Source organism: Ylistrum balloti, unplaced genomic scaffold (genome assembly GCF_031769215.1).
Source record: "Ylistrum balloti isolate Yb309-2 unplaced genomic scaffold, AGI_CSIRO_Ybal_v1 Utg370584, whole genome shotgun sequence".
In the NCBI taxonomy this organism is placed as follows: domain Eukaryota; kingdom Metazoa; phylum Mollusca; class Bivalvia; order Pectinida; family Pectinidae; genus Ylistrum; species Ylistrum balloti.
Genome location: NW_026782363.1, coordinates 1,138,941 through 1,151,948, shown reverse-complemented (window position 1 = coordinate 1,151,948; position 13,008 = coordinate 1,138,941). Strand labels below are relative to the sequence as shown.

The window sequence follows — 13,008 nt, the reverse complement described above, 5'->3', positions numbered from 1 at the left end:
AATTATGAATAGTTAAGTGTTATCCAGACCATACGCATTATACAGCCCAGTGACACGTGTTCAAACTCTCTGTTATCACGTGACAGGAATTAATCTAGCTAGTCTTGTCGCTACCATTTAGATTGACCTGTTAACCCTAACGAGGGAAAATTTAGACATACATGATGGTATGTAGACACTCGGCTGGATGTTGATTTATGAACTACAGATAATATAGAGAAGAGTTTATTTTTGTTGAGCCCGGTAAAGTCCTTCTGTTGGACACTAAATCATTCAGAGTTCACAAGCAGGAGGTGTAATGATTTTTATTTCTGATCTAAGCCTTTTAAGGGAATACGCATGCTTTGTTATAACTATAAAATGTTTAGTGGCGAAAATGCATGTACGAATCAAAGATTGCGTAATGTTTTTCCCTTATGTTTTGGAGTTATGTGTATGAGAATGCATTTTGGTGTTTTATGTTTTCTGGTTGATTTTTAGTAATTATGGATGAGCTTATTTTACTTCTCTTTTATGTAATATGTTGTAAAGATATTCCTTAAAAAAAGGTAATCATGGTTCGACTTCAGACACAGTCACATAGAGGAAAGTTGATTTGACTGTGTACAAACTGAAAAAAACCCTCAAGAATCTCCGATTACATGTTTTTTTTAATGGGGGGGGATTATAGGACTGTAGTGTGAAATAAAATGTTCAGCTCCCTGTACTACAATACCAGAAAAAAATAGATTAAGATTTTTTTTCCCTTTTTATCAAAAAAATATAATTTTATAACAACGCTAAGATGGTTTACGTTTATCATAAACATATGAACTACATGATGCCAGCTATTTTGAAATGGTTTGATTCGGCGGACCGACAATGTATATGATGTAAGTAAGCCACAGTACCCCTATATTCACACCTCATTACAGTTAACTGATGTATAGTGTTAACTCATTATAAACTGTTGCTGATACAGGGATGTGGTACAAACCGAGGGGTTGGTGGGATGGTAAAGCATTGGGGAATAGTACACCGAGGGACTGATGGGGTGGGGAAGGGCTGATGGTGTGGGGAGGGGCTGATGGTGTGGGGAGAGGCTGATGGGGTGGGGAGAGGCTGATGGGGTGGGGAGGGGCTGATGGTGTGGGGAGGGGCTGATGGTGTGGGGAGAGGCTGATGGGGTGGGGATGGGCTGATGGGGTGGGAAGGGGCTGGACAATGGGCCGAGGGATGGATAGATGTGCAAGACCTATTTATTTGCAATAATCTTACGACATTTAGATAGTGTCTTGCCCCTGTGTAATAGTATATATATATGAAGTATATGAATGAGCCTTTATTATGGGTAAGATATATATAGTCCACTAGTGTTATATTGTATGTTTATCATGCTCGTTTCATCCTTGTGTGTTCGTGTAAGTATTAAATGAGGTTAATGACCAGCATGTATTGACGTCCGGTCTGATCACGGAGGTAAATGTAGAACATAAGAAACAAACATTATCATCGTTAGACGAAACACCATCCCGCGAAACTGACATGAATAATACTCTCATTGTACATCATCGTCATCATCTGAGTTTTTTTGAAACCCAAATTCACGGGAGCGCTCACAAGAATGGAACACGCACGTGTAAAAAGTATATTTGTTGTATATAAGGCGTTTTTGTTTTCTTGTTTATATTGGCTTGTTTTGTTATGTTTGATGTTTATGGATACAAATATGGTAGACTCCACAGACTGTCAAACACCTGAGATTTTTATGTTGTTATATATCAGATGAGGCTACATTATATACTGTAGTGTACACAATAACCTCACCAAATCATTCCAGAGGTTACATACATCCATTCTCCTTTATCCTCTAACCTTCTGTATTTTCCTTTTCTGTCTCTTACCTGTTCTCGTAATCGACATGGTAAACTGTCGCTGTAAACTCCCACAGCCAATGAGATGGATGAACTCTCGTCCAATCACAATATAGGAGTGGTGTCATTTTGGAAGCATGCCAAGTGACTTTTTACCTACTTATCACACTGTCAGAGTCAACTGGAAACGTTTTGGTGACGCTGTTACATTCCCGGCACCTTCATCATCTACTTCAATGTTTGTTTTTGGTTATGTTGTACTAGTCTCTGTTATTTTTTTTATAAGGTTTAGTTTTTCTGATGTTTTTTGTGAACCTTGTGTTTTATGTGTTGTGGCCTGGGAACAGGTAGCGTGAATGAGATAGGGCAAGGCGTGGGTAGGACACGCTCAATGTGTCACATGACTCACAACCTCTTGTGCCTCTGGTGCAGTAATTGAGAAGAATGTTGTATAATTCTCAGAGTAAAATGAAAACTTGCTTTTCTTTACTTATTTTCTAATACTGGCATTAGATATAACATCTCTGATGCATTTATGTAGACAAAATGTCTTCTAAATATTATTGTGAAAATGGCTACTGTATAAAAGATGGTGTACACAGAGTTTGTGTAAGGTTCAGATATTACCGTTTGTTTTCCAAACATGCCAGTGCTGTACAGATGTGTCTGTATAAAGACTTTTACACTTTTATACTTGTTAATACGATAAATAAACTTACGAAACGTATTCATGTCTTGTTGTTGATAAATATACTGTGATTCTAATAAGAAATTTCGGGCATACGTTTATAAAAGTATCTTTATTCTACTTTCGGTTTGTCAATCTGGATCCGGTGCTCGGGGTAATGGTATCACTGTAATGATGGATTCGGTAGAGTACAGCAAATGCATGAATCTGGAATATTTTATATTCCTACACGGATTAAAGTTCATGAAATACTACTAAAATTTCAGCGTTCGGATTAACGGCACTATCTCTACTGATCAAAAGCTGAACCAAACTTTCTGATGCAGCAGGTGGTGTTTGGTATTCTACCTGGCAAAATGTTAAAACAGGGACAATCATACAATATCACGTGACGATCAGAAATGGGCATTTTCGGTCTGACAAGGAAGAGTAGAAGGGTAAGACTTAAGACGGTAGTCACATCGGGTAGAAGTCAGACGTGATAATGAGTGAGACATAAGAGAGTAGAAGTGATGTAGTATCTACTAGGAATACAGTTCAGACACAAGACGAAATATGCAAGTGATGTAATGGAAGAGACCAGATATTAGACTCGAGAACGTGGGGCCAGGCATCAGATAGTAGATGTCAGACGTGAGATAGTAGATGTCAGACATGAGAAAATAGAGGTTAGACATGAGATAGTAGAGGTTAGACATGAGATAGATGTCAGACATGAGAAAGTAGAGGTTAGACATGAGATAGATGTCAGACATGAGAAAGTAGAGGTTAGACATGCGATAGTAGAGGTTAGACATGAGACAGTAGATGTCAGACATGAAATAGTAGAGGTTACACATAAGTTAGTAGAGACCAGCCACTAGACAGTAGAAGTCAGATACGAGACAGTAAAGGTCAGATCAGAGAAAGGGACGTCAGACAAGATATGAGATAGTAGATGTAAGACATGAAATAGTAGATGTCAGACATGAGATAGTAGATGTCAAGACATGAGATAGTAGATGTCAGACATGAGATAGTAGATGTCAGACATGAGATAGTAGATGTCAGACATGAGATAGTAGAGGTTAGACATGAGATAGATGTCAGACATGAGATAGTAGATGTCAGACATGAGATAGTAGAGGTTAGGCATGAGAAAGTAGAAGTAAGACATGAGATAGTAGATGTCAGACATGAGATAGTAGAGGTTAGACATGAGAAAGTTGAAGTAAGACGGGAGATAGTAGATGTCAGACATGAGATAGATGTCAGACATGAGAGAGTAGAGGTTAGACATGAGACAGTAGATGCAAGACATGAGATAGTAGATGTCAGACATGAGAAAGTAGAGGTTAGACATGAGATAGCAGAGGTTAGACATGAGATAGAAGTCAGACATGAGATAGTAGATGTCAGACATGAGATAGTAGACGTTAGACATGAGATAGTAGATGTAAGACATGTGATAGTAGATGTCAGACATGATATAGTAGATGTAAGACATGAGATAGTAGATGTCAGACTTGAGATAGTGAAGGTTAGACATGAGAAAGTAGAGGTTAGACATGAGATAGAAGTCAGACATGAGATAGTAGATGTCAGACATGAGATAGTAGACGTTAGACATGAGATAGTAGATGTAAGACATGTGATAGTAGATGTCAGACATGAGATAGTAGATGTCAGACATGAGATAGTAGATGTCAGACTTGAGAAAGTAGACGTTAGACATGAGATAGTAGATGTAAGACATGTGATAGTAGATGTCAGACATGAGATAGTAGATGTCAGACATGAGATAGTAGATGTCAGACATGAGATAGTAGATGTCAAACATGAGACAGTAGATGTCAGACATGAGATAGTAGATGTCAAACATGAGACAGTAGATGTCAGACATGTGATAGTAGATGTCAAACATGAGACAGTAGATGTCAGACATGTGATAGTAGATGAATGGTGCAGGTCAGACATAGAGTGGTACAGATTGGACATGGAGTGGTGCATGCCACGCAGGGAGATACAAAGGACCAAATTTCAGACCTGCGGATAAAAGGAAAAATGGAAGGGGAAACGCCGACAAGAAAGATTCAAGATATAGAATGCTAGAGACAGAAGAAGGAAGATGTTGAAAATGGAAGAATAGATGTTGAATGTTCACGGGGGTGTGTCGAAATCGGGAAAGACAGTGGTCAGATATTGGAGGGTATAGGTTATAAAAGGGAACGATAATAGACCACCTCACCAACCTGATGAATAATTACCTCACCAACCTGGTGAATAATTACCTCACCAACCTGATGAATAATTACCTCACCAACCTGATGAATAATTACCTCAACAACCTGGTGAATAATTACCTCACCAACCTGATGATAGATTACCTCACCAACCTGATGATAGACTACCTCACCAACCTGATGATAGACTACCTCACCAACCTGATGATGGACTACCTCACCAACCTGATGATGGACTACCTCACCAACCTGATGATGGACTACCTCACCAACCTGATGATAGACTACCTCACCAACCTGATGAATAATTACTTCACCAACCTGATGATGGACTACCTCACCAACCTGATGATAGACTACCTCACCAACCTGATGATAGATTACCTCACCAACCTGATGATAGACTACCTCACCAACCTGATGATAGACTACCTCACCAACCTGATGAATAATTACCTCACCAACCTGATGATAGACTACCTCACCAACCTGATGATAGACTACCTCACCAACCTGATGAATAATTACCTCACCAAACTGATGAATAACTACCTCACCAACCTGATGATAGACAAATTCACCAACCTGATGATAGATTACCTCACCAACCTGATGATAGACTACCTCACCAACCTGATGATAGATTACCTCACCAACCTGATGATAGACTACCTCACCAACCTGATGATAGACTACCTCACCAACCTGATGATGGACTACCTCAACAACCTGATGATAGACTACCTCACCAAACTGATGAATAACTACCTCACCAACCTGATGATAGACAAATTCACCAACCTGATGATAGACTACCTCACCAATCTGATGATGGACTACCTCACCAACCTGATGATGGATTACCTCACCAACCTGATGATAGACTACCTCACCAACCTGATGATAGACTACCTCACCAACCTGATGATGGACTACCTCACCAACCTGATGATAGACTTCCTCACCAACCTGATGATAGACTACCTCACAAACCTGATGATAGACTACCTCACCAACCTGATGATAGACTACCTCACAAACCTGATGAATAATTACCTCACCAACCTGATGATAGACTACCTCACCAACCTGATGATAGACTACCTCACAAACCTGGTGAATAATTACCTCACCAACCTGATGATAGACTACCTCACCAACCTGATGATAGACTACCTCACCAACCTGATGATGGACTACCTCACCAACCTGATGATGGACTACCTCACCAACCAACCTGATGATAGATTACCTCACCAACCTGATGATAGATTACCTCACCAACCTGATGATAGACTTCCTCACCAACCTGATGATAGACTACCTCACAAACCTGATGATGGACTACCTCACCAACCTGATGATGGACTACCTCACCAACCTGATGATAGACTACCTCACAAACCTGATGAATAATTACCTCACCAACCTGATGATAGACTTCCTCAACAACCTGATGATGGACTACCTCACCAACCTGATGATGGACTACCTCACCAACCTGATGATAGACTACCTCACAAACCTGATGAATAATTACCTCACCAACCTGATGATAGACTTCCTCAACAACCTGATGATAGACTACCTCACCAACCTGATGAATAATTACCTCGCCAACCTGATGAATAATTGCCTCACCAACCTGATGATAGACTACCTCACCAACCTGATGATAGACTACCTCACCAACCTGATGAATAATTACCTCACCAACCAGATGATAGACTACCTCACCAACCTGATGATAGACAACCTCACCAACCTGATGAATAATTACCTCGCCAACCCGATGAATAATTACCTCGCCAACCTGATGAATAATCAGCCATTGACATTTTTTATCTCAATTACCTGATGTGTTACCTGTTGTGTGTTACCTGATGTGTTACCTGACTTACAGAGTGGTTTATTAATCTCGCTTATCCGTATTTTCTTCACTTATCCGATATTTTTGTAAATGAGTAAAAACACTTTGTATCATTTAAGTATATTTACTCAACAGAATATAAATCTGCTCCACTCTCTGATCTTCTGTCCTTACTTTCACTACGTGTCCTCGTTGACTTGAGTAAAGATCCTTAGTCACCTAAAATCACCCCACTCTCTGATCTTCTGTCCTTACTTTCACTACGTGTCCTCGTTGACTTGAGTAAATATCCTTAGAGTCACCTTCTCCTTTGCGCTTTCCTGAAAAAAAGAGAGACTAATTTAAAAAAAATAGCTTAGATGTTTTCAGAAAAACCATCTATGTTTTTGCAAAGAAAAAAGTTCTGATTTACGGAATTGATTGCACGTGCAGTGCATAAGGCAAGTAGGTTTGCAGGCGGAAACAGGACAGGAAATTCCCACTGGAGTCAGAGAATGTAATTCTCTATAGGTATGTTACTTAGTAACTACACAAGTAAGACCCATGACTCATATTGTTGGCCCTTTCATGGATTAACATGACATAAATTACAATATTCACTATCAAAACAATGTGTAAACATTTTGTCCTTGGTATGTTTCTCCATTAATTTTAAGTTTTGCTGTCGTAGTATTTATTCTGTCATATTGGATAGCCTTCCCGTTTATTGAATAAATAATTTAACAAGGATAACCTTCCTCCTCCTCTCCATATTTCTCTACTCCTCGTCTCCATATTTCCCCACTGCCATCCTCCTCTCCATATTTCTCCACTGCCCTCCTCTTCCTCTCCATATTTACCCCACTGCCCTCCTCCTCTTCATATTTCTCCACTGCCCTCCTCTTCCTCTCCATATTTACCCCACTGCCCTCCTCCTCTCCATATTTCTCCACTGCCCTCCTCCTCTCCATATGTACCCCACAATACTCCCCCTCCTCTTCATATTTCTCCATTCTTCTCCTCCTCCTCTCCATATGTACCCCACTGCCCTACTCCTTTCCATATTTCACCACAGTACTCCTCCTACTTTCCATATTTCTCCACTGCCCTCCTCTTCCTCTCCATATTTACCCCCACTGCCCTCCTCCTCTCCATATGTACCCCACTGCCCTCCTCCTCTCCATATTTCTCCACTGCCCTCCTCTTCCTCTCCATATTTACCCCCACTGCCCTCCTCCTCTCCATATGTACCCCACTGCCCTCCTCCTCTCCATATGTACCCCACTGCCCTACTCCTCTTCATATTTCACCACAGTACTCCTCCTCCTCTCCATATTTCCCCACAATACTCCCCCTCCTCTTCATATTTCTCCACTCTTCTCGTTCTCCTCTCCAAAATTTCCCACAGTAATCCCCCTACTCTCCGTATTTCTCCATTCTTCTCCTCCTCCTTTCCATATTTCCCCACAATACTCCCCCTCCTCTCTATATTTCTCCACTCTTCTCCTCCTCCTCTCCATATTTCCCCACAGTAATCCCCCTCCTCTTCATATTTCTCCACTCTTCTCCTCCTCCTCTCCATATTTCCCCACAGTAATCCCCCTCCTCTCCATATTTCTCCACTCTTCTCCTCCTCCTCTCCATATTTCCCCACAGTAATCCCCCTCCTCTTCATATTTCTCCACTCTTCTCCTCCTCCTCTCCATATTTCCCCACAATACTCCCCCTCCTCTCCATATTTCTCCACTCTTCTCCTCCTCCTCTCCATATTTCCCCACAGTAATCCCCCTCCTCTTCATATTTCTCCACTCTTCTCCTCCTCCTCTCCATATTTCCCCACAGTAATCCCCCTCCTCTTCATATTTCTCCACTCTTCTCCTCCTCCTTTCCATATTTCCCCACAGTAATCCCCCTCCTCTTCATATTTCTCCACTCTTCTCCTCCTCCTCTCCATATTTCCCCACAGTAATCCCCCTCCTCTTCATATTTCTCCACTCTTCTCCTCCTCCTCTCCATATTTTCCCACAGTAATCCCCCTACTCTCCGTATTTCGACACTCTCTTCCTCTCCGTATTTCGACTCTCTCTTCCTCTCCGTATTTCGACACTCTCTTCCTCTCCGTAATTGCCCATTCTACTCCTCCACTCTGTAATTCCCCCTCCTCCTCTCCATATTTTCTCCTCTTCCACCTCCTCCTCCCTTTCGTATTAGTATTTCTCCACTGTCATCTTTGTATTTCCTCGTTATCTCTTACTCTACCCCATTCCTTTCCCACTATTTTGATTACTTGACAAAAAATGTTTATATAAGCAAAACTCGAACTTGTGTCGAAAGTCCTCGTAAGTTCTATAGTTGGACTGACAAGACTAGGCTCGTTATAACCATCAACACGAGTTGCTTCCCTTCCCATGTAAATACAGGTAAAGGTGACCTGGATTGTAGAGATAAATAATAAAACAGAAGACAATTGGAATTTTAACAGGTTAATCCGTTTAACATTTTTCAGTTGAAATAAATTAAATTTTATAAATATACTAAATGTATTTATACAGATAGATTTAAACGACAGAATACTGACTTGATGTGTAAATTATATCCCTCCAGTCCCTCAAGAAATATTCAAATTAGGCATAAATTTGAGCTTTATCTGACGGCATTGAAACTGCGTGTTACAAATTAGTATTGAGCTGAACAGACAATTAACCCCGCCTTTCTTCATATAACGTGATTTCTGGTTGGGTAATATATTTGGAATCAATGATATACATATTCACGCCGTGGTCACGAGACCGTATGTATACACAAACGGTTGGTATTTTTATTTGGCTTGCAGGAAACAGCATGGCTGAAACTTTGCACGGAACCAACATGGACTCGGAGAATTCCAAAACGATGTCGCCTGCTGTTATGGAGGAGGTTGAGACAGAGAAACTTAACCGGGTGTTTTTGTCCTCTATGAAGGAGGGTGATCCTCTCCCCCTCATCAAGGAGGAATTAAAATATCTTATTCAATCACGGAGGCTAGCGGTCGGAAAAGAGGAGCTCAGCGTAAAGTTCCACCCTCCACTAACCCCACAGGTATGTCCGCGTGCGAAATTTATTTTAAAATTTAAATATTTAAACTCAGATTTTATTTATTATGAGTATGATACTATCAGAATTGGTGTTTGTGTGTATTTGAACCGACAACTTGACACTGTATGACTACCTCAGTATGTGTATTGTCAACGACACAAATGTACATATGTAGATAGATATAAGTTATTCTCATAAAAATACAGTTCATAATGATGTGTAAATAATTTAGTTAGATTTTGAATATTGCCGAGTGATGTGTAGCTATTTCTGTAATATTCAATTTAACAATTTGTCAGATAAAGTTAAATTTAACATAAATGAATCTTTTTTTTTTGTAACGTAGGCATGCTGTTATATATCAGGAAAGCACATTTATTTATATAATTTTTTTTCGAAAAAGACAACACCTATTTTTTGTTTTTAAGCTCGAGCCTGAAGATAGAATTAAAATGAAGAAAAGACGAGAACAGAACAGAAATGCTGCACAACGATTTAGAACAAAAAAGAAATCAAAGAAAGAAAAAGTAGAAAAGGTGAGATTTACTTAAAATACCAAAATACACAGTTGGAATAAATTGTGTAACATTTTAGCCTACGTGTAGTGCGGTTGATGGAGTCAGACTTGTTCAGATCCTTATACCATCTCCATGTTCTTGTTATTCATCATCATGGTAATTTATTTTATTTTTTTTCTAAGAAGTATGAGAGTTGTGCTTACATGAACCAGTTCAAATCAGGATTTTTTAAAATGCTGAAAATGACATTTTGAAAATTTGAACACATACATGTACCACATTTTGAGTGAAATACAGGGAAAATATTGCAAATTTCATATTAATTGATGAGGCAAAATAATCTCGACATCAAGCAGAATTTGTAAATCATTAATGTGTTTTAGATAGACTGATGCCCTATTATTGAAACATATCTTTTCTAGGAGCTCGAGTTTCTGAATTCTAGAAACAACGAACTGCGTGCCAAGGTTGAGGACTTAGAGAGACAAGTTCACATGTATCGTCAATACATAGACTGTGTCTCCCAGGATGCAATACATTTAGAAAATTTCCCTCCAAAGTGACATTAGCCAATCAATAACGGACAGGAAAGTGATGAACCGCACCCGCAAACAGCATGTCAGGGTGACAAGGTTGCGCGGTTTTCCCCTGAAACAGGAAACATGGCAACTAAGTATGCTTGGACATTGTGAGTGGAGATCAATTGCTATATTTGTCTATGATATCAACTTGTGGCGAAGAAACAAGGAAATTATTCCTTAAACATGAAATCAAACATGGCTGGAATGCATCAGCAATGGCAGAAAGATTGATAATGATATAGATTGATGGTAAAATATTTCTATATTTTTCAACTGAACGACTGCACCAGGTCAGAGTTAACGTGTACAACAACATTCATATGGATACATTACATAAATTTATCATTGTCATCATCATAAATAAAATGTTATTTCAGTTTAATAATGAGGTTGTGTTGTATTAATAAAACACGATTGTCTCCCTTTAGTCTGTGGCGAGACATGTACTTATTTTCGAAGATAACTTATTTTGGACATGTTCCGAACATGCTTAAACAAGCTATTGCGAAAAATAAAAATTGCGTAATCATTCACTTCCGAAGGACGTTCCATTCGGATCACCTTCGGCTGAACACTTCACACGTGTATACTGTTTAACTACACCTATGTAGACATACAGCCTACGAGATACTTACAAACAGTTGTAGTTTGTATATATATATATATATATATATATATATGTGTGTGTGTGTACTCAACATGTACACATTTGTGTGTATCGATCGATAATCCACAGGTTTTTGACCCGGTAGCGAGTCTACCTGGTCTGCATCATACCTTAACGCCATTCCTTGATAACAATTAGAAGAGAGATGTGAACGGTTAAGTTTAATAGGTGTGATCAGCACCATACATAAATCGACCGCCTTTCACCACAAAACAATACATGTACTGTACAACAGCAACACGGATAATTTACCAAAATTTCAACTTCGTGTTCAACAGCTGTGTTAACATGAGGAATACAAGGTGTACATATATTTTAGTATTGAAAGCAACAATTACTCGACTAAAGTGATACTATTTGAAAGACATGCTGTTTGAAATCCTGCATAGTTTGAGGTTCCATGTAGCTTTGAAAAACTTAAAGAGAATATATATTAACGGTAGTACAAAAACAAGACCAATACTCCTCGCATTACTACCATGTTACCAGTTTGATGACACACGTTGTAAAATCTCATCATGGTTGTTATAACACCTAGTGGACCTGTGATTGGCTGAAAGTTGTAGTTGTTTCTTTCTGAAGTAATAACATCATAGTGTGATTTGCACTGTGACGTCACCAAAGGTAATAAGATGACCAGATAAGATTTTATATCAATATTACAAATTTCAATAGTATTTAAGATATGATCAATAGATCGTTGATTTGTTTAATTCTATTTGATCCTAATAAAAAGTGTTCATTGTCTCTGACACGTTAAATTGTGGACGCACATTGTTTCAGACCGGTACAGTGGGGACGTACATTGTCTATGACACGTGACAGTGCGGACGTACATAGTCTCTGACACGTACCAGCGGGAACATACATTGTCTCTGACACGTGACAGTGCGGACATACATTGTCTCTGACACGTTACAGTAGGGACGCACATTGTCTCTGACACGTGACAGTGGGGACGTTCATGGTCTCTGACACGTGACAGTGGGGACGTACATTGTCTATGACATGTGACAGTGGGGACGTACATTGTATCTGACTCGTTACAGTGGGTACGTTCATGGTCTCTGACACGTGACAGTTGAGACGTACATTGTCTCTGACACGTATCAGCAGGAACATACAATGTCTCTGGCACGTGACAGTGTTGACGTCATTGTGTCTGACACGTCACAGTGGGGACGTACATTGTCTCTGACACGTGACAGTGGGGACGTACATTGTGTCTGACACGTCACAGTGGGGACGTACATTGTCTCTGACACGTGACAGTGCGGACGTACATTGTGTCTGACACGTGACAGTGGGGATGTACATTGTGTCTGACACGTGATAGTGTGGACGTATATTGTCTATGACACGATAGCGGGGACGTACATTGTCTATGACACGTGACAGTGGGGACGTACATTGTCTATGACACGTGATAGTGGGGACGTACATTGTCTATGACACGTGACAGTGGGGACGTACATTGTGTCTGACACGTCACAGTGCGGACGTACATTGTCTCTGACACGTGACAGTGGGGACGTTCATGGTCTCTGACACGTGA

The 13,008-nt window shown here is 39.9% G+C and overlaps 3 protein-coding genes across 3 annotated transcripts; 2 read left to right on the top strand and 1 right to left on the bottom strand.

Moving 5' to 3' along the window:
- Positions 1 to 3,523: 3,523 nt before the first annotated feature.
- On the bottom strand, positions 3,524 to 4,465 carry LOC132556702 (uncharacterized). The gene has a single exon (XM_060221137.1). The coding sequence runs from the start codon at positions 4,463 to 4,465 to the stop codon at positions 3,524 to 3,526; it is 942 nt and encodes a 313-aa protein (XP_060077120.1).
- Positions 4,466 to 6,003: 1,538 nt separating this feature from the next.
- LOC132556701 (uncharacterized) lies at positions 6,004 to 6,621 on the top strand. Its single transcript, XM_060221136.1, has one exon. The coding sequence runs from the start codon at positions 6,004 to 6,006 to the stop codon at positions 6,619 to 6,621; it is 618 nt and encodes a 205-aa protein (XP_060077119.1).
- Positions 6,622 to 9,453: 2,832 nt separating this feature from the next.
- On the top strand, positions 9,454 to 10,808 carry LOC132556711 (cyclic AMP-dependent transcription factor ATF-3-like). The gene is made up of 3 exons (XM_060221147.1): positions 9,454 to 9,690; positions 10,116 to 10,223; positions 10,628 to 10,808. The coding sequence occupies exons 1-3, from the start codon at positions 9,454 to 9,456 to the stop codon at positions 10,766 to 10,768; spliced, it is 486 nt and encodes a 161-aa protein (XP_060077130.1). The 3' UTR covers positions 10,769 to 10,808.
- The last annotated feature ends 2,200 nt before the right edge of the window (positions 10,809 to 13,008 follow it).

Coding starts and splice junctions, on each gene's coding strand:
- LOC132556702 (XM_060221137.1), bottom strand. CDS start 4,465: ATGTCTGACATCTACTGTCTCATGTTTGACATCTACTATCACATGTCT.
- LOC132556711 (XM_060221147.1), top strand. CDS start 9,454: ATGGCTGAAACTTTGCACGGAACCAACATGGACTCGGAGAATTCCAAA. Junction 9,691..10,115: donor ACCCTCCACTAACCCCACAG/GTATGTCCGCGT, acceptor TTTGTTTTTAAG/CTCGAGCCTGAAGATAGAAT. Junction 10,224..10,627: donor AGAAAGAAAAAGTAGAAAAG/GTGAGATTTACT, acceptor TATCTTTTCTAG/GAGCTCGAGTTTCTGAATTC.
- LOC132556701 (XM_060221136.1), top strand. CDS start 6,004: ATGATAGATTACCTCACCAACCTGATGATAGATTACCTCACCAACCTG.